This window comes from Myxocyprinus asiaticus, chromosome 19 (assembly GCF_019703515.2).
Source record: "Myxocyprinus asiaticus isolate MX2 ecotype Aquarium Trade chromosome 19, UBuf_Myxa_2, whole genome shotgun sequence".
Lineage (NCBI taxonomy): Eukaryota > Metazoa > Chordata > Actinopteri > Cypriniformes > Catostomidae > Myxocyprinus > Myxocyprinus asiaticus.
The window spans coordinates 1,552,865-1,571,479 of NC_059362.1; the positions used below are offsets into that span (position 1 = coordinate 1,552,865).

The following is an 18,615-nucleotide window of genomic DNA, read 5'->3' on the forward strand; positions in this document are numbered from 1 at the left end:
GGTCTGTTTATCACACAAAATTATCATATGGCTTAAGAAGACTTTGAATATAGTGCATGAGTTGCATGAACTTATTATTTACTTTTTGGTGCTTTTTGTCGTCTTTGGAGCTTGACAGATGTGATCACTATAAAATGTCATTTTATGGCAAGAGCTGCACAGAGATTGGTGTTCCACAGAAGAAAGAAAACCATGAGGATAGAATGGCAGAATTTTCATTTTTGAGTGTACTATCCCTTTAAACAGGCCATTTTTGCCATTGTACCTTTAAGACTTTGAAATTGTATTGGCTTACCTTTTTGTGTGTGAAATACACTGATGAGCCAAAACATTATGACCACCTGCCTAATATGCTGTTGGTCCTCCGCATGCTGCCAAAACAGCACTGAACTGCCGAGGCATGGACTCTACAAGACCCCTGAAGGTGTCCTGTGGTATCTGGCACCAAGACATTAGCAGAAGATCCTTCAAGTCCTGTAAGTTGTGACGTGGAGCCACCATAGTTCGGACTTGTTGGTCCACCACATCCCACAGATGCTCAATTGGATTGAGATCTGGGGAATTTAGAGGCTAGGGCAACACCTTGAACTCCTCATTATGTTCTTCAAACCATTCCCGAACAATGTGTACAGTGTGGTAGGGCGCATTATCCTGCTGAAAGAGGCCACTGCCATCAGGGAATACCATTGCCATGAAGGGGTGTACCTGTTTAGTTAGGTGGCACGTGTCAAATTGACGTCCACATGAATGGCTGGACCCAGGGTTTCCCAGGGTACTCACTGGACCAGGTGACCTTCTTCCACTGCTCCAAGGTCCAGTTCCGAAGCTTGTGTGCCCATTGTAGGTGCTTTCGACATCATGGGCACTCTGAACAGTCTGCGGCTACGCAGCCCCATATGCTGCAGGTGTGATGCACTGCGTGTTGTGACACATTCCTCCTGTAACCATCATTAAAAATGTTTGTGATTTGTGCCACAGTAGACCTTCTGTCAGTTTGGACCAGACGGGATAGCCTTCGTTGCCCTTGTGCATCGATGAGCCTTGGGTGCCCAACACCCTGTGGCCGGTTTGTGGTTGTCCCTTCTTGAACCACTGTTGGTAGGTAATCGCCACTGCTGACCAGGAGCACCCCACAAGCCTTGCCGTTCCAGAGATGCTCTGACCCAGTCGTTTGGCCATAACAATTTGGCCCTTGTCAAAGTCACTCAGGTCTTTCTCAGCATTCAACACGCTATGAGAACTGATTGTTCGCTTACCATCTAATCTACCCAAAACTTTTACATGTGGCCTTGCTAGGAGATGATCAACATTATTCGCTTCACCTGTGAGTGGTCATAATGTTTTGGCTCATCGGTGTAAGTTGTTGTAACTTACAACTTACTTTCTGTTATGAGAGTTTCTAGGATATTTACAGTCAGGAGGCTTGATTTGAGATGTTTTTCGTATTGCTGTGAAGAGCGTCTGACAGTGTTTGTCTTCTCTCAGCGGTTAGGAGTTCACTTTGATCATTATTCTGGAGAGTCTTTCCATCAGAGTCAAACACACAATGTTCTGGAGGATCTGATGAGCAAACACCTGTTAAAGACCACTGAGTACGTTATCGTCTCTCATTCTCTCATGTGACCATTTAACACTGAATATGTGCTGAACTGGGATTTGGTAATAATGTACACATTGGTAACTGAGTATGATAGTAGTATTGATCTCTGATTGTGATTGGTTGATGAACAGGAAGGGCACAGGTGTGGTAGACATGTCTGGGGTAGGTGATATGTCATCCTACGCAACATTAGTGCGCAGTGATGGGACGTCTCTGTACATCACCAGGTGTGTAACTAGAGCATAGCAGTTATATATTATGTTTAAAGAAGTGTCTCCTGTTGTTTGGAGGTTTGAAGCACATGGTCCCTTTCTCAAAACCTTTTCCATGTAATTTCAGAGACATCGCAGCAGCGTTGGACAGAAAGGAGAGGTTTGGCTTTGATGAGATGATCTATGTGGTAAGACTGATTAAAATCCCTGCTGAAGCATGTGACTCATTCACTTTCTGCTTTCACTCACTCCTCATGTCCTCATTTAGACAGATAAGAGTCAGTCCGTCCATTTCCAGCAGCTCTTTCACATCCTGTTAGCCATGGGACACCAGTGGGCAGAGAGGTATACACACACACACACACACACACACACACACTCACACTCTATTTACTCCCTTAATACTTTAATCGACTGACAGTACTAAAAGACCCTATTTCAATAATTGCACGAAAGCATCAATTGTGCAGATGACAGAAATGTGCAGAAATCAACCTCCAGTCCAATCACCTGACAAGATTCACCTGTTTCAGCTGCATCCATCAAATCCCGTGACTCCAGCAAAGATATCTTTGTACAGGCTGTTTGTTAATTTCACGAGACTACTGTTTTCACTGCCTGTCTGACTCCATAAACGTTATTATTGTTTCACAAACACAGATTCAGTAGTTATATTTATTTTAGGAAGAAGACACACCTTTTCAAAATATACCTTCATGACAAGTGTTCACAATAATAAAAAAAAAATGTACTCTTGGAATTTGAACACACCTACTAACTAAACAACTTCCACTATTGTGTGTAATCTCCTGTTCTTACTAGCACTTCCTGGCATTGTCTTGTTAATGTATTTAAATCCTTAGAAACCTGCCGAAATCTGTCAAACACAATTTCACACTTAAATATTCACATCATTAAAAGCTTCAGTTAAATACATTAAAAAGGACAAGATTATAATTATAAAACAGATAGTTACGAATACTAAAATCTGACTGGATCAGCCATGATGGAAGTCATGGAAGTCATGGAAAAATAGCTGATATAGTATATATGTAAGGGATAATTCACAGCTAGGTGTGCGTTAAACTTAATGCACGCCATGGATGGAAAGAACCATCTGAAGCCTCCCCGAAGTGCATTCAAATCGTTTAACGCATATCGAATGGTAGATCCTGCTTATCCCACTTATTTGGAGATCACCCACTCTGTAAAAACTCTGTGAATTTAAATGCACAAATCAGAAATAATAATAGCCACAGAATATTGAAGGGTTGGCACTCCGTGAACATGTAATATTTAGAGGAAAAAACAGCATTACAGATGTGACAGTAGTAAAAGTGGCACTTGCATGATGAGGGGAAAAACATCCAAAACGCTGTGAAATCTGCAAACTTTGACCACTGAGACATCGGTATGATATCCATTAAGGCTGCTCAGTTGATTGAATTAAGATACATCACGATATAGCATGGTGGGATTACTAAACCACAAAAGGCTCTGTTTTATAAAACAGTCTGCATTCAGCGCTTTAGTCAGCACTGCGTGAGCGAGCGGCGCCCTCTAGCGGCTGTGAGCTGAGCAGTGCAGCAATATTAGATGATGTTTATTAAAATTACAATTCAAGTCGGTTTGCCTCATCTTGCCGGTCAGCAAAAGACTCATTGATAGGTCCCGGTTTCCTTCTCTTCCCCCTCTGTGCAAAACATAGCTGAATGCCATTTTCTCAGTTTCAGTGTTGGCATAGTTACTGCGTTTTGCCTTTGTATGTCCGAATCATGCATTATACACATTGTAAACTGCAAAAAGGACACATTACCAATTAGTCCCTCGGAGAAAACGATTTGGGCAGCTACTTATTTTACTCTGTTGGCCGTTAGCAGCAGATATCATGTGTCCCTGCTGCATTATCTCACGTGTCTGTTTTTAAGATTGTGTATTTGTGTGTGTGGCAGGTGTCATCACGTAGCGTTCGGGCTGGTTCAGGGCATGAGTACGCGGCGTGGAGAAGTGCTGTTCCTGGAGGACGTGCTGGAGGAAGTGCGAAACAGGATGCTCAACAACATGAGACAGTCCACAAGTGAGAAACACTAACATCACACCAACATATCAAGAGACTGTTTTCAAGAGCATCATCAATTAAGTCCATAGAGGTTTTGTATACTTTTATTCTCCAGTGTTGGAATTAGCTTAATGAGTTGGACTTTTAATTAAATTGGCCACACCGTACAGGATATTGAATTGGAATGCTGGGGAAAAGGAATTGACTGAATTGCATGTAAAAAAAAAAACAAACAAAAAAAACAGGAAGTTTTGCAATCAAATCTAAATGATTTTATCATTATTTTGACTGAGAATTAACACAGATTAAACATCTTAACTTGGTTTTGATTTTGGAACAAAAAAAAAGCAAGACCAGATCACTTCTCAGGAGTTCTGTTTAAAGTTTTTTTCATGTAAGCTGCTCACCCTAACACCATCACCACCAAGACAAAATCTACACTTTTGTCTAAAACTACACCCTCCTACAGGCTTTTCAGTCACATGTTAAAAGTAAAACAATTGGGAAGCACAAAGCGGCCATTCATGTAACAATGGAAAAGGTAACATACAAATAAATAAATAAAATGGTGTAAATTTATGACATTTAAAATACATAAAATAAAAATGTGATAACTTGCCTCGACCTGACATTTTTGAAAAATACCCTTGTCCTGAGTTCAAACTTTTGGTAATAATCTCCTTTCTTGTCTGAATGTATTTTATAATGTACAATGTTTACTTGTTTAGCCAACAGCTAGAACACATACAGTTGTGGCCAAAAATATTGGCACCCTTGGTAAATATAAGCAAAGAAGGCTGTAAAAAATATGTCTTTATTGTTTATCCTTTTGATCTTTCATTCACAATATTTATAAAAATCTAACCTCTATGGATATCAACAATTGCAAACACAACACGTTTTATCAAAAAATAAATATTTTTGTCAAATATATGTGTGGCACAATTATTGGCACCCTTTTGGGATGACCATGGCAGAACCTTGATTTTGTGTTGTTTTTGATGATTGTTTTGGATCATTGTCCTGCTGGAAGTTCCAACCATGGCTCATTTTAAACTTTCTGGCAGAGGCAGATTTAGTATCTGTTGGTATTTGAGTCCATGATGCCGTGTATCCGCCATATTTAACCGTGGGCATGGGGTACTTTTCCATATGGCTACCTCTCTGTGTGCGCCAAACCCATCTCTGGTGTTTGCTGCCAAAAGCTCTATTTCTGATTTTTCTGACCACCATTTGAAGTTCCAGTAGTGTCTGGCAAACTGAAGACGCTTGAGTTTGTTGTTGGATGAGAGCAGAGGCTTTTTTTCTTGAAACCCTCCCAAACAGCTTGTGGTGATGTAGTCTGATTGTAGTTTTGGAGACTTTCTGACCCCAAGACCCAACTAATTTTTGCAATTCTTCAGCTGTGATCCTAGGAGATTCTTTGTCCACTTGAACCATCCTCCTCGGCATGCGTGGAGTCAGTATAGACACACTTCCTCTTCCAGGCCAATTCTTAAGATCTCCAGTTGATTGGAACTTGTTAATTATTGCCCTGATGGTGGAAATGGGCTTTTTATTTTTTTTTATTTATTTTTTTTTTATTAACATTTTTATTGATTCATAAATTAACACACACACACACAAAAAAAACAACATATATATATATATATATATATATATATATATATATAATGAATCAATCACTTTAAACATTAAACCCCTACCATATCCCCTCCCCCTACCAAACTCCCACCCCACCCTAACCCCCCCACGAACACCCCTGTGGTCAAAGAATATAGACACACACACACAAAAAAACAAAACAAATAAAATAAAATAATACAATAATCAAGTATAATAAAAAACAAAAACAAAAAGAACTCTAAATTACTCCCTCCACCGCCCCTCCTCGAGATTCCCCCAAAAATGCTAGGTAATTGCCCCATTTCTTATTATAACAATCCCTAACTCCCATCCTTCTGCTCGACCCCTCCTCGAAGGCAGCCACCCTCCCCATCTCCGCGCACCACTCCGGAAAGGAGGGTGCTCCATCTGACTTCCAACTCCTCAAAATAACCTGCCTACCAATCATCACACTGGTCAAAACCCAGTCCTTCATGTACTTATCCTCCAAATCCATGACCTCCCCATCTCCCAAAATACAGAGTCTGGGGCAGAACGAGACCTGAGTGCCCAACACATCACACACAAAACTTTGCACCTTCAGCCAAAATTCTTGAATCTTACGACACCCCCAAAAAACATGGGTTGTGTCTCCATCTTCTGATTAACATCGCCAGCAGGTGGATGTGTCTTTAAGACCAAGCCTATACAATCTAGAAGGGGTCCAATAGACTCTATGTAAAATCTTGAATTGCATAAGGCGAACCCTTTCATCTTTAGATGCAGATTTGACATTTTTTAGAATCCTAGCCCACACTCCCTCCTCCAATACCAAGCCAAGATCCTTCTCCCACAATCTCTCAAGAGAAGCTGAAGCTCCGTCCCCCAGACTCTGAATTAACAGGGAGTAATACACCGATGACCTTTTCCGAAAGCAGTAATCACCACTCCCAGAGTATCTGCCGTTTAAGGGGGGTGTAAACCACTCCCAAAAACAATACAAATCAGGTGGCGCAACTGTAAATACTTATAGAATCCCAAAAAGTTGTTCCAAATTTTAAAGGATCTCAGCACTCCACTCTCATATAGGTCACCGAGTGTAGTAACCCCCCTCCCAATCAATTCTGACCAGTAAAAAGGGGACTTGTTGATGCATAATTTGGGATTCAGCCATATGCTCGAGGCAACATTTAAATAAATGTCTGAATTAAACACACTGGACACCTTTGTCCATACCGAGTTCAAATGCGAGATAACGGGATGTAACTTAACTTCTCCGATTAATTTGATAGAAAGGCTCTGCAATGGTGAAATGGGGCAAAAACTTCCTGTTCAATACAGAACCAGGGAGGGGCTTTCTCAGGTGGAAGCGACCAATGAGCCAAATGTCTGAGACCAAATGCATAATAATAAAATAAAATCTTGGGTAGGCCTATCCCACCTTTGTCAAACGGCTTATGTAACTTACTGAAATGTAATTTGGGATGCTTACCATTCCAAATGAAGGACTTCGCTATGTTGTCAAATTGCTTGAAATAAGAGAGGGGGACATCTATAGGGAGAGACTGTAGCAGGTAGTTGTATTTTGGAATACAATTCATTTGAATAACATTAACTTTCCCGATCATAGATAAATGTAATGAAGCCCACCTGCCCACATCGCTCGAAAACCTTTTTATTAGGGATCAAAATGAACTCTAAATAAATCACACAGTTTTGCTGGGAATAAAATGCCCAAATATTTAATGCCCTGTTTGGGCCACTGGAAAGCACCCGGCTGGAAAGCTGTTGCTGGGCAGTATGCTGTCAAAGCCAAAGCTTCGGCTTTAGACCAATTGACTTTGTATCATGAAAACTTAGAAAAGGAATTAATAATTCTGTAGAGGCAAGGCATAGATCTAGTAGGGTCAGAGACAAATAATAAAATATCATCTGCGTAAAGCAGAAGCTTATGCGCCACACCTCCCACAACCACCCCTGGAAAATCATCTTCCCTTCTTATCATGGCTGCTAATGGTTCCAGGGCAAGACAGAACAATAATGGGGAAAGAGGGCAACCCTGACGAGTGCCCTATTCAAAGTAAAATAATCTGAAATTAATCCATTTGTTTATACCGCTGCTACAGGGTGTCTATAAAGTAACTTAATCCAACCAATAAATGTACTCCCGAACCCGTATATTTCAAAAATCTTAAAAAGATTATCCCATTCTACCATATCAGAATCAGAATCAGAATGAGCTTTATTGCCAAGTATGCTTACACATACAAGGAATTTGTCTTGGTGACAGGAGCTTCCAGTGTACAACAATACAAAAACAATTCAAAAACAGCAGCAAGACATAGATAATAATAAAAAAATAAAAAATAATTATACACATACGTATAGACACACACATACATACGTACATGCACACATACACATGGGTAGTGCAAATCTAATACAATCTGTTATGAACAGTGTAAATACAAATCTGTTATGTACAGTGCAAATGTTTTTTTTTTGTTTTTTTTTTCCTCAGAGGATTGAAATGGCAGAAGAGGTTGGATGTGTTGGATAAATATAAGAAGACTAAACTGTGTACTGCACATAGTTATTACTCAATGGGCAATTTAACTGTTCATGAGATGGATAGACTGAGGGGAAAAAACTGTTCCTGTGCCTGACGGTTCTGGTGCTCAGAGCTCTGAAGCGTCGGCCAGAAGGCAACAGTTCAAAAAGGTAGTGCGCAGGGTGAGTGGGGTCCAGAGTGATTTTTCCAGCCTTTTTCCTCACTCTGGAAGTGTATAGTTCTTGAAGGGGGGGCAGGGGGCAACCAATAATCCTCTCAGCAGTCCGAACTGTCCTTTGTAGTCTTCTGATGTCTGATTTCATAGCTGAACCAAACCAGACAGTTACTGAAGTGCAGAGGACAGACTCAATGACCGCTGAGTAGAACTGTATCATCAGCGCCTGTGGCAGGTTGAATTTCCTCAGCTGGTGAAGGAAGTACAACCTCTGCTTGGCCTTTTTCACAATAGAGTCAATGTGGGTCTCCCACTTCAGGTCCTGTGAGATGGTAGTGCCCAAGAACCTGCCACAGTGCTGTTTAGAATGGTGAGGGGGGACAGTGTTGGGGTGTTCCTCCTAAAGTCCACAATCATCTCCACCGTTTTGAGTGTGTTCAGCTCCAGGTTGTTTTGACTGCACCAGACAGCCAGCTGTTCAACCTCCCTTCTGTATGCAGACTCATCGTCATCTCGGATGAGGCCGATGACAGTGGTGTCATCTGCAAACTTCAGGAGCTTGACAGAGGGGTCCTTGGCGATGCAGTCATTGGTGTAGAGGGAGAAGAGTAGTGGGGAGAGCACACGTCCCTGGGGGGCACCAGTGCTGATTGTACAGGTGCTGGAAGTGAGTTTCCCCTGTCTCACAAGCTGCTGCCTGTCTGTCAGAAAGCTGGTAATCCACTGACAGATAGACATGGGAACAGAGAGTTGGTGTAATTTATTCTGGAGTATAGCTGGGATGATGGTGTTGAAAGTCGAACTGAAGTCCACAAAAAGGATCCTTGCATATGTCCCTGGTCTGTCCAGATGTTGCAGGATATGATGCAATCCCATGTTGACTGCATCATCCACAGACCTGTTTGCTTGATAAGCAAATTGAAGGGGATTTAGAAAGGGTCTAGTGATGTTCTTCAGGTGGGCCAACACCAGTCTCTCAAATGATTTCATGACCACAGACGTCAGGGCGACAGGTTTGTAGTCATTAAGTCCTGTGATTTTTGGTTTCTTTGGGATGGGGATGATAGTGGAACGTTTGAAGCAGCATGGGACTTCACACTGCTCTAGTGATCAATTGAAGATCTGTGTGAAGATGGGGGCCAGCTGGTTAGCACATGATCTAAAACATGCAGGTGAAACGCCATCTGGGCCCTGTGCTTTCCTTATTCTTTGTTGTCGAAAGCCGCGGCTCACATCATCTTCACAGATCTTAAGTGCAGGTTGAGTAGCAGGAGGGGGGAGGAGGGGGGTTGAAGGAGGTGTTGGTTTTTGTGTGAAGTGAAGGTCAGAGTGGGTGTGGGGTGTGAGATTGGGTCTTTCAAATCTACAGTAGAACACATTCAGGTCGTCAGCCAGTTGTTGATCCACCATAGGGTTGGGGGCAGGAGTCCTGTAATTCGTAAGTTGTTTCAAGCCACTCCACACTGATGCAAGGTCGTTAGCTGAAAACTTGTTTTTCAGCTTCTCAGAGTATCTCCTTTTAGCCACTCTGATTCCCTTATTCAGTGTGTTCCTGGCCTGATTGTACAAGACTTTATCCCCAAGTCTGTAAGCATCCTCTTTGGCCTGACGAAGCTGCATGTGTTCCTCTGTAAACCATGGTTTGTCATTGTTAAATGTTAAATAAGTCCTAGTAGGAATGCACATATCCTCACAAAAACTGATATATGATGTAACAGTATCTGTGGGCTCGTCCAGATTGGTGTCTGCATTCTCAAAAACACTCCAATCAGTGCAGTCAAAGCAGGCTTGTAGTTCCCACTCTGCTTCATTGGTCCATCTCTTTACAGTCCTTAATACAGGTTTAGCAGATTTTAATTTCTGTCTGTAGGTTGGAAGAAGATGAACCAGACAGTGATCAGATAGTCCCAAAGCTGCTCTAGGAACAGAGCGATATGTATCCTTTATTGTTGTGTAGCAGTGATCCAGTATATTTCTGTCTCTGGTTGGGCATGTAATGTGCTGTTTGTATTTGGGCAGTTCACGTGTGAGGTTTGCTTTGTTAAAATCTCCAAGAATAATAATAACTGTGTCCGGGTATTGTTGTTCCGTGTCTGTGATCTGATCAGCCAGCTGTTGCAGCGCTGTGTTCAAACACGTGTTTGGCGCGATATACACACTCACCAGAATAAACGAGGAAAACTCCCGCGGTGAGTAGAAAGGCTTACAGTTAATAAAGAGCCCTTCCAAATTAGGACAGCACATCCTCTTTAACGTTGTTACATCTGTAGGGCTTTACTGGTTGTTTAGATCAGTGTTACTATCAGAAATAATAATTATTTCTTTAGTTATTAATTCATATTTAAATTAATTAATTGAATCTAACTCATTAAAACCTCATATGGGGCTCCAGAAAATCTAGTGCGCTACGTTTAGGAGTGGGTTTGGTTATTAGCAATAATTAATAATTATCAAAGATAATTATTAATTATTAAAATCAATAGAACATTGATGAGAATCAGTGTTAGCTTTTTTTAATCCTTTAAATCAACAATTATCAAAGATAATCGTTAATTGTTAACATCAATGAAACATTAATTAAAATTAACACTAGCTTATTGATCATTCAAATTCAACAATCATCAAAGATAATTATCAATTATCAAAAATCAATAGAATATTAATAAGGATTAATATTGGCGGGGTACCACCCTGGAATCAGGGACTAATAACCAGATAGTAAAACAGTCTCAATATTAGATTGTTTTCTCAGGAAAATCGACATCCGAAGAATATCGATTTTAGGGAAAAAAAATAATGAATGAAGGTTTGAATCCGAGCACTGACATCCCGTCAGCATGACACAGGCGTATGCAAAACAAACCAAAACATTTCTCTTTGTAATATAAACAAAGTTTATTTATGCAGTAATATCAATTAATAATTAATACAATGCAGTCAATAAACCTCCGACCTACAACTACAAACTAAACAGTGACATGATTAGATATGGAAATAAAATAATCCTATAACACATAAGGTGTGTGTGTGTGACAGTGTGTGTGTGTGTGTAAGGAGGGACGCGCACAAAATGGCGGACATGACTCTCGTGGAGAGTATGTCATGCGAGACTTCCGGTCAGGGAATATGACCGCGAATGGGGGCGGCGAGAAACTAGTCAATGGTGTCTACCAGTTACCGCGTGTATCCGCTTGTACGATAGCTTAGGGACAAAGCTGGGCTTTAGCATTAAGCTATCTAGGAGCCAAAAATGTGTGCCAGAATGTTTGTGAGGGGTCGCGTGCATGTGTTTGTGTGTGTGGTTAGTACAAGAGAGAGAGAGAAGTGACGGTCCTAAAGCCGATTTCGCGATCGTGGGAGAGAAAGCAGCTGTTAGTTCATCGCTCAGAGACGCGGTGGACGGCTTGTAAACAGTCCCGCGTACTTTGACTCTTTAATGGATGAACTCAGTTTACCTGTCTTACCCGCGATGGCGAAATTGCACAACAGTCCAATTTGGTTGGACCACAATACAGCAAAAAAATTTGTGATAATTAATACCATGAATATTAATAATGAGCGGACATGGCGGTCCGTAAACTGTACAAGCAAAAACCTTGAAACACAAGAATAACACCCTATAATATTCTATCTCTGTCCAGACGTAAACCTCTTACTTGAATTGCATGAGGACACAGGTAGAATGTGTTTTCCTCCGTCCTTTAACTCCGACCCGGTTCCTTTAAGGCTCGGGTGATGACAGGAGGCCGTTTCCTCGCTCTGTCGGCGGGCGGTATGGCTGTTGATTCTCGGCGGGCTGGCAGAGAACTCAGAAATGTCGACTTGATTGAAGATGGAAGAGAAATCTTTAATCTCTTCACTTCTGCAGGCAAGCGGATGAAAATGAGGATTGCTCAGCAGTCTCCTTCGGATCCGTTAGAGTGTTCGGTGGAACACAGAGTAATCTCAACTCGTCCAGCGAGATGGAGATTGTATGGCCACAGTTTCAAGTCGGACGTTACTTCCTTGTGCCACGAGGTTGCACCTGAGAGCAGCGATGAGCTGCGTCTACACACTGCAAACAAAGTTGCTGGAAGCAAATCCCGGAAGCATTTCAGAGGTATTTCTACTCCTGATGATGTCATGGTTTGAGGTGCGTTCTGTTGTGTGCCTCATCCAATAGGAGTTGAGAGTTCGATCCTTTAGTGAGCAAGGCTTCATGGGATTTGTAGTCTGTTTTGGACTCCCTTTGTTTGATTTTGGCGCGATTTTTATCAGTATAATTTACGACTTGGAATGTGGGGCTTGATTTAGGTTTTTACGACTGTGTTAGGCCTGCCTTTGTCTTCTATCTGAATACATGAGGCCCAACACATCTGTACACCAACTTTCATTGATGTAAATGCATGTTCCACCGCCTCTCGTTTTCCCCGTTAACTCCACGATGCGATCCGCTCTGAACAGCTGAAAGCCTGGCAGAACGAGTTGTCCGGAATGGCTTCACTCAGCCAGGTTTCTGTGAAGCACAAGGCAGCAGAGGTTGAAAAGTCCTTGTTTGTGCTGGTGAGGAGATGTAGTTCGTCCGTTTTGTTAGGGAGAGAGCGGAGATTAGCTAGATGAATGCTCGGCAGCGCTGTTCAGAAGCCATGCCATCGGAGCTTGACCAGCGCACCTGCTCGTCTCCCTCGCCTGCGTCTCATAGTGCGTTTAAATAACACAGCCGCGCCTCCGACTAAAATGTCAAACAAAACGTCCGAATATTCAAAATCCGGGAAAAGATTGACTGGTGTATGCTGTCGAATGTTCAGCAGTTTGTCTCTGGTAAAACTGACTGGAGGAGATTACTAAACACAGGACAAACAAACAAAAACAACAAAACAATTGAAGCGCTACACACCGAGGCGGCCATCCATGGCACCATCATGATGTATTAATATCAAACGCCTTTTCGGCGTCAAGTGAGATGGCAGCGACCGGAGTCTGATCATTTGCCACTGACCACATGATATTGATGAAACGCCTAATGTTGTCAGACGAGCTGCGGCCCCTAATAAACCCCACCTGATCTATATGTATAAGAGATGTCATAACTTTACTTAATCGGTTAGCCAAAATTTGTACATCTAGCTGGATCAGGGAAATTGGACGGTAACTCTTACACTCGCTTGGATCTTTGTCCTTTTTAAGGATCAGACTGATCCGGGCTTGTGTCATAGTTGGGGGAAGCTTTCCGTTGTTTAAAAATTTCAGCGGCAAAACCATCTGGCCCCGGAGCTTTGCCTGAAGGCAAGGCCTTAATTTCCTCGTCAAGCTCCTCCAAGGTTATCTCAGATTCAAGAGAATTTTTTTGCTCAGTCATCAATTGAGGAAGTTCTAATTGTTCCACAAATGTTCTAATATATTCATCAGTAGACGAAGACGTGGAACTATAGAGATCAAGATAGAACTCTTTAAAAGCATTATTAATATCAATGGCTGAGGTAAAAATTTCACCACCGCAGATTTCACTGAGGGAATGGTAGAAAAAGACTCTCTCTGTTTTATATATATAGCCAGAAGCTTCCCTGCTTTGTCCCCCGACTCAAAGTATGACTGTCTTGCCCTGAACAACCAAAACTTCACTTTCTGTGACAAAATAGTATTATATCTATATTTCAGTCGGGTCAATTCTCTGAGGCCATCAGACGACATTCGGTGCTTCAGCTCTGCCTCGGCACTTTTAATATTCTCTTCCAACTCCACGAGTTCTCGTACTTTGGATTTTTTTGATGAATGAGGCATACTGTATGATCCGACCCCTATGAACAGCCTTAAGTGCCTCCCAAGCCACGCCCACAGAGGATACTGAGGACCAGTTGGTCTCCATATAAACACTGATTTCAGTCTTTAACATTTGTTGGAAATCAGGATTTTGCAAAAGGGATACAATAAAACGGCAACTACAAGATTTCTTTTTCTCTGTATGTGGCAACATCTCTAAACTCACCAGGGCGTGATCTGAGACTAAAATGTTTTCAATTGAGCAGTAAACAACAGATGAAATAAGGGATTTAGATATATTAAAAAAAAATCTATTGAAGAATAAATCTTATGAACTGATGAAAAAATTGTATCATCTCTACCAGATGGGTTCAAAAGTCTCCAAATATCTGTAAGACCAAGATTTTTACACATCAGTGTTGCTCTAGGGGGTTTGCACACTTTTGCTTCACTATGATCAAGGACTGAGTCAATCAAAAGATTAAAGTCTCCTCCCAATATTATATCACGAGGGGTGCTAGCGGTTTGCAACATCCCTTCAAGATCTATAAAAAAGCCTTGACCATCAGCATTAGGTGCGTAAATATTAGCCAAAATCAACCTTTGCCCCTGAATGTCTGCTAAAACAGTAATGACTCTCCCTAATTTATCTTTAATCTGTTTGATACATTTGAATTGTAGTTGTTTATTTATCAATATACTGACCCCCCTGCTCTTACTTGAGCCAGCACTATAGAAAATATGTCCACCCCATATCTTCCCAATTTTTTTCAGCTTCCTGCAGAGAAGATGTGTTTCTTGAAGAAACACTATATCATATTTATTACGCTTAAGAAAAGAAATAACCTTCCTTCTTTTTATGGGGTGCCCCAACCCATTGACATTCCATGTGGAGAGAGACGATCCATTCATATTAACAATTGACATATTGATGTAATAAAAAAAAAAAAAATTGTGTGTCAAAAGCAAGATTATACAAACCACATTTCCCACAAATCAACAATCAAACCCTGAACTTCCCCCCGAACAAACAAACAGAAAAAAGAAAAACGTGCGCATTAACCCCGCGCACGACAGCGCCAACCGGCGTCAATCCCTCTAAACTCAAAGAGTCCATGTACGCATGCGAGAACCCCCGTGACAACTTTGCCGTCAGATTGCTCAAGTTTTGTGAGGCAAAATTACGTAACAGAAAATACTTTGTAAAACAAACTCCAGCCAATAGGCCGAATAAACACAAAGAATGTGTAGATTAATTCACAAAACTGTCTTGAAGGTGTGTTCCTCCACAAAACAAACTCCAGCTGATATAAAGCTGTTCAGTTTCCTCGGACAGACAGACAATTGTTCAGTGAGCCGGTTGTTATTAGTGCAGCAGATGACGTAATCATTCCAATTTCCCTTAAAAATACTCCACAAAAACAAACTCCAGCCAACAGGAGGCGCGAGCACAAAGAACGATCAGATTAATCCAAGGCTGACCCAAAGGAGTATTATTCAACAAAACAAACTGCAGTATTCCAGCCAGTTAAACTCATCCATAGTATCCATTCTCAATCTGGCTGGGAACTTCAGTGTAAAAGCTTTCTTCCGTCAATGCAAATGTTTCTTGGAGTGTCATGCCACAAAACAAACTCCTGCCGCTATTCGGAGCCAATGCAAAAAGAAACAAAAATGGCGCCCAGCTTCCTCGGACAGTCGAGACACTGAATAGCAAGTCAATCCACTCACATAAGACACGCCCAATGGTTTACTCACCCATAGTTTGTATGAAGGCCAGTGCCTTTTTGGGGCAAAAAAATACTTTGCTGCCATCCTTGGTGTCTGTTCTCAGTTTGGCCGGAAACATCAGTGCAAAAGCGATCTTCCATTGATTTAAAAGTTTCTTACATTCCTTGAACGATCGCGTTTCTCTCTGGTCGAATTCGCAAAGTCCAGGAACAAGAAAATATTGTGGTTCTTCTGAGAAAGCTTCCCTTTGCTCCACGCCTGGTGAAACACAAGATCTTTATCGGATGATCTCAGAAATCTGGCCAGGATTGGTCGGGGCCTGTCTCCCTCAGCAGATATCCGAGCTGAGACTCTGTGAGCTCGCTCGATTTCCAGTTTTTTTTTTTCATATTTTCGAAATATTCAAGTTTTTCCAAAATGTGTTCCAAGTCTGTTTTGGATGCGGGCGGATTAGCAGATAATTCCTTTTCCGATGACTCAAGATAATCGATACATTTTTCAACTTCTGTCGCTCTTGTGACCAATTCAGAAAATTTTGTTTCCATCGCCGTAATCGATCGACATATTACAGTGAGATCCTCCAAGTCAGCAACAACCTTCGTCAACATCACCGAGATGTTGGACAGTTGACGCTGAATTTCATCTCCCGATGAGCTTTCCAAATCGAGTCCCCGGCTCGCAGTCCCGTCAGAGGCCTCAGCTTGAACACGTAAGTGTCTTTTAATGTCTCCAGAGTCTGAGGATTTTGACTTCTTTGCAATGTTTACCTCAAAGAATAAATATGTAACGGGGTGTATCGAATCTCACCGGATTATAACATGAAAATACTTTAAAAAAAAAAAAAAAAAAAACTAGCAAAGTGTACAGAGCTTGTCGCTCACACGTCTGCTCCTCGCATGGCGTCACGTGACCCCTCGGAAATGGGTATTTTCAATGCTTTGGCTATTTTCTTATAGCCACTTCCCATTTTGTGAAACTCAGCAACCTTTTGCCGCACATCAGAACGATATTCTTTGGTCTAACTCACTGTGATTGATGATTAATCAATCATATTTATACCCCTGTGAAACAGGAAGTCATGGCTGAACAATTTCATGTTCCTAGTCATGCAGGTGTAAAATATGAATGGGAATATACTTATTTTACTTCAATTAAAGGTTAGATTTTTGTGAATATTGTGAATGAAAAATCAAAAGGATAAACAATAAAGAAATTTGCTCATATTTACCAAGGGTGCCGATATTTTTTGGCCACAACTATATATGAAATTGACAAATTAGTTTGGAGGATAAAATTCACAAAAATATTCTAATTTAGGTATTTAAAACCAACAAAAAAAAGCTCTGCGAGAAAAAACTCATTTGTGTAATTGGACTTTAACTCAAAAACCTAGTCTTCCCTAAATTATTTTATGAACCATAGTGGAAGAGCATTTTCCCAGATTTGCATACCTTTGTTTGAGATGCCACCTATAGAAATTTGTATTTAATACAAATTAAATACACATACAAAATAAATACAAATTTAAATTTCAGGTAGCATTTCAAATATTTATTATTAATAAATGTAATATTTCTGTGTATGATTTGAGTCAATTAATAATTAAAACTATAGTATTATTTAAAAATGCAGCAGATATATGAGGTTTTAAAAATGTAATTCCATTTTAATTCTTCTTAAAGGTGCACTCAGTAATTTTTACTCATTAAAAAGTTTAATTCAAAGACATGAATAGTAATTTAGAAAAATGTATAAAATCATGAGCACTCACATTATAATGAAGACTCCCATCAGTAACCTTATAAAAGCTGTTTTCTTCTACATGTTACAATCAAATGACCAGCTGAATACTACTCACTTCATCTCAGTAACGTCCTGTTATTGGACACTTTCACTCATTAAAGTAATCATGTGAATCTGACTGTGAATAATACATTTCTACAATGTCATCTGAAACTGAAAACTATTGATGTTAAATGATGCTGCATCCAAGCTGTTGGGTGTCAGTGTAAGTCCAAGATGACACAAAGACAAAAGTATTTTACTTTGTCTTTAACTTTGGTAAATTACAATTTTGCATCCTGATTGCTACCTCACTTCAAAGTCAGTTGAAATTCAGGAATTGAATTCAAATTTAAAAGGTATTCTCAATTCAATTCTTTACTCACAACCTTCTTGATATCTCATTTTTCTTTTCATTCATGTGGTTACATTCTTTGTGTTTATTCTGTAGCTTCAAAAGTGCTAGAGGATCCAGAACAAACAGCAGAGAGGGTTGGGATCAGTGCTTTAATTATACAGGTACTCTAAAAGCATGCTGTACTTTCTATTGTACGTGATTCAGGAACACATCACACTCCAGCTGTAAACCTGTTCCTCAGTCTGGATGACGTCTAGATGTGTGCTTACATAAAGAGATGCCTGACTGGCTGCATTTGTCACACATTTGTTGTAATCTGTCCTGTCATGCCCTGTAAATGTCCTGCAGGAATGAAGGTGTGTTTTATAGTCTTGCTCAGCCCGATGACTCTAATAGTGTACTATCTTTTATTGAATGTGTCTAAGGACTTTAAAGGGCCTCTGATGTCTGATTATAAATTTGAGTGGGACAAAGTCCTGCAGGCTCAAGGGGACACGGGTGTATTTCTGCAGTACACACACGCCAGACTCTGCAGGTATCAAGATAAACAAACACACACATGAATATAAAGTTATCATTAAAGATAAAGGGTGTAACAGAATGGTGTAGTAATGGCATCTACCAGCATTTACTGGGCAAAAATACATGTACTCCCCTGAGTGCAAGATGATGTTAAGTTTTGGTCCATTTTCCAGAAGGTGAATTTTAAATGCATTTATCTGCTAAAAGTTTGTTTCATCAACTAGCCTTTAGATGGCTTCAAAATAAACAGACATAGACTAAAATACATCTTAACAAGTGTA

The 18,615-nt window shown here is 40.7% G+C and overlaps 1 protein-coding gene across 4 annotated transcripts in view; it reads left to right on the top strand.

Moving 5' to 3' along the window:
• rars2 (arginyl-tRNA synthetase 2, mitochondrial) overlaps positions 1-18,615 on the top strand; it is a 42,701-nt gene that overhangs the window by 15,543 nt on the left and 8,543 nt on the right. For all 4 annotated transcript variants that reach the window (XM_051644851.1, XM_051644852.1, XM_051644854.1 and 1 more), the window contains 7 exons: positions 1,486-1,592; positions 1,732-1,827; positions 1,940-2,000; positions 2,081-2,157; positions 3,765-3,889; positions 17,906-17,973; positions 18,238-18,347. In XM_051644851.1, coding sequence (XP_051500811.1) covers positions 1,486-1,592; positions 1,732-1,827; positions 1,940-2,000; positions 2,081-2,157; positions 3,765-3,889; positions 17,906-17,973; positions 18,238-18,347 — 644 coding nt within the window. The remainder of the gene's footprint in view (positions 1-1,485; positions 1,593-1,731; positions 1,828-1,939; positions 2,001-2,080; positions 2,158-3,764; positions 3,890-17,905; positions 17,974-18,237; positions 18,348-18,615) is intronic.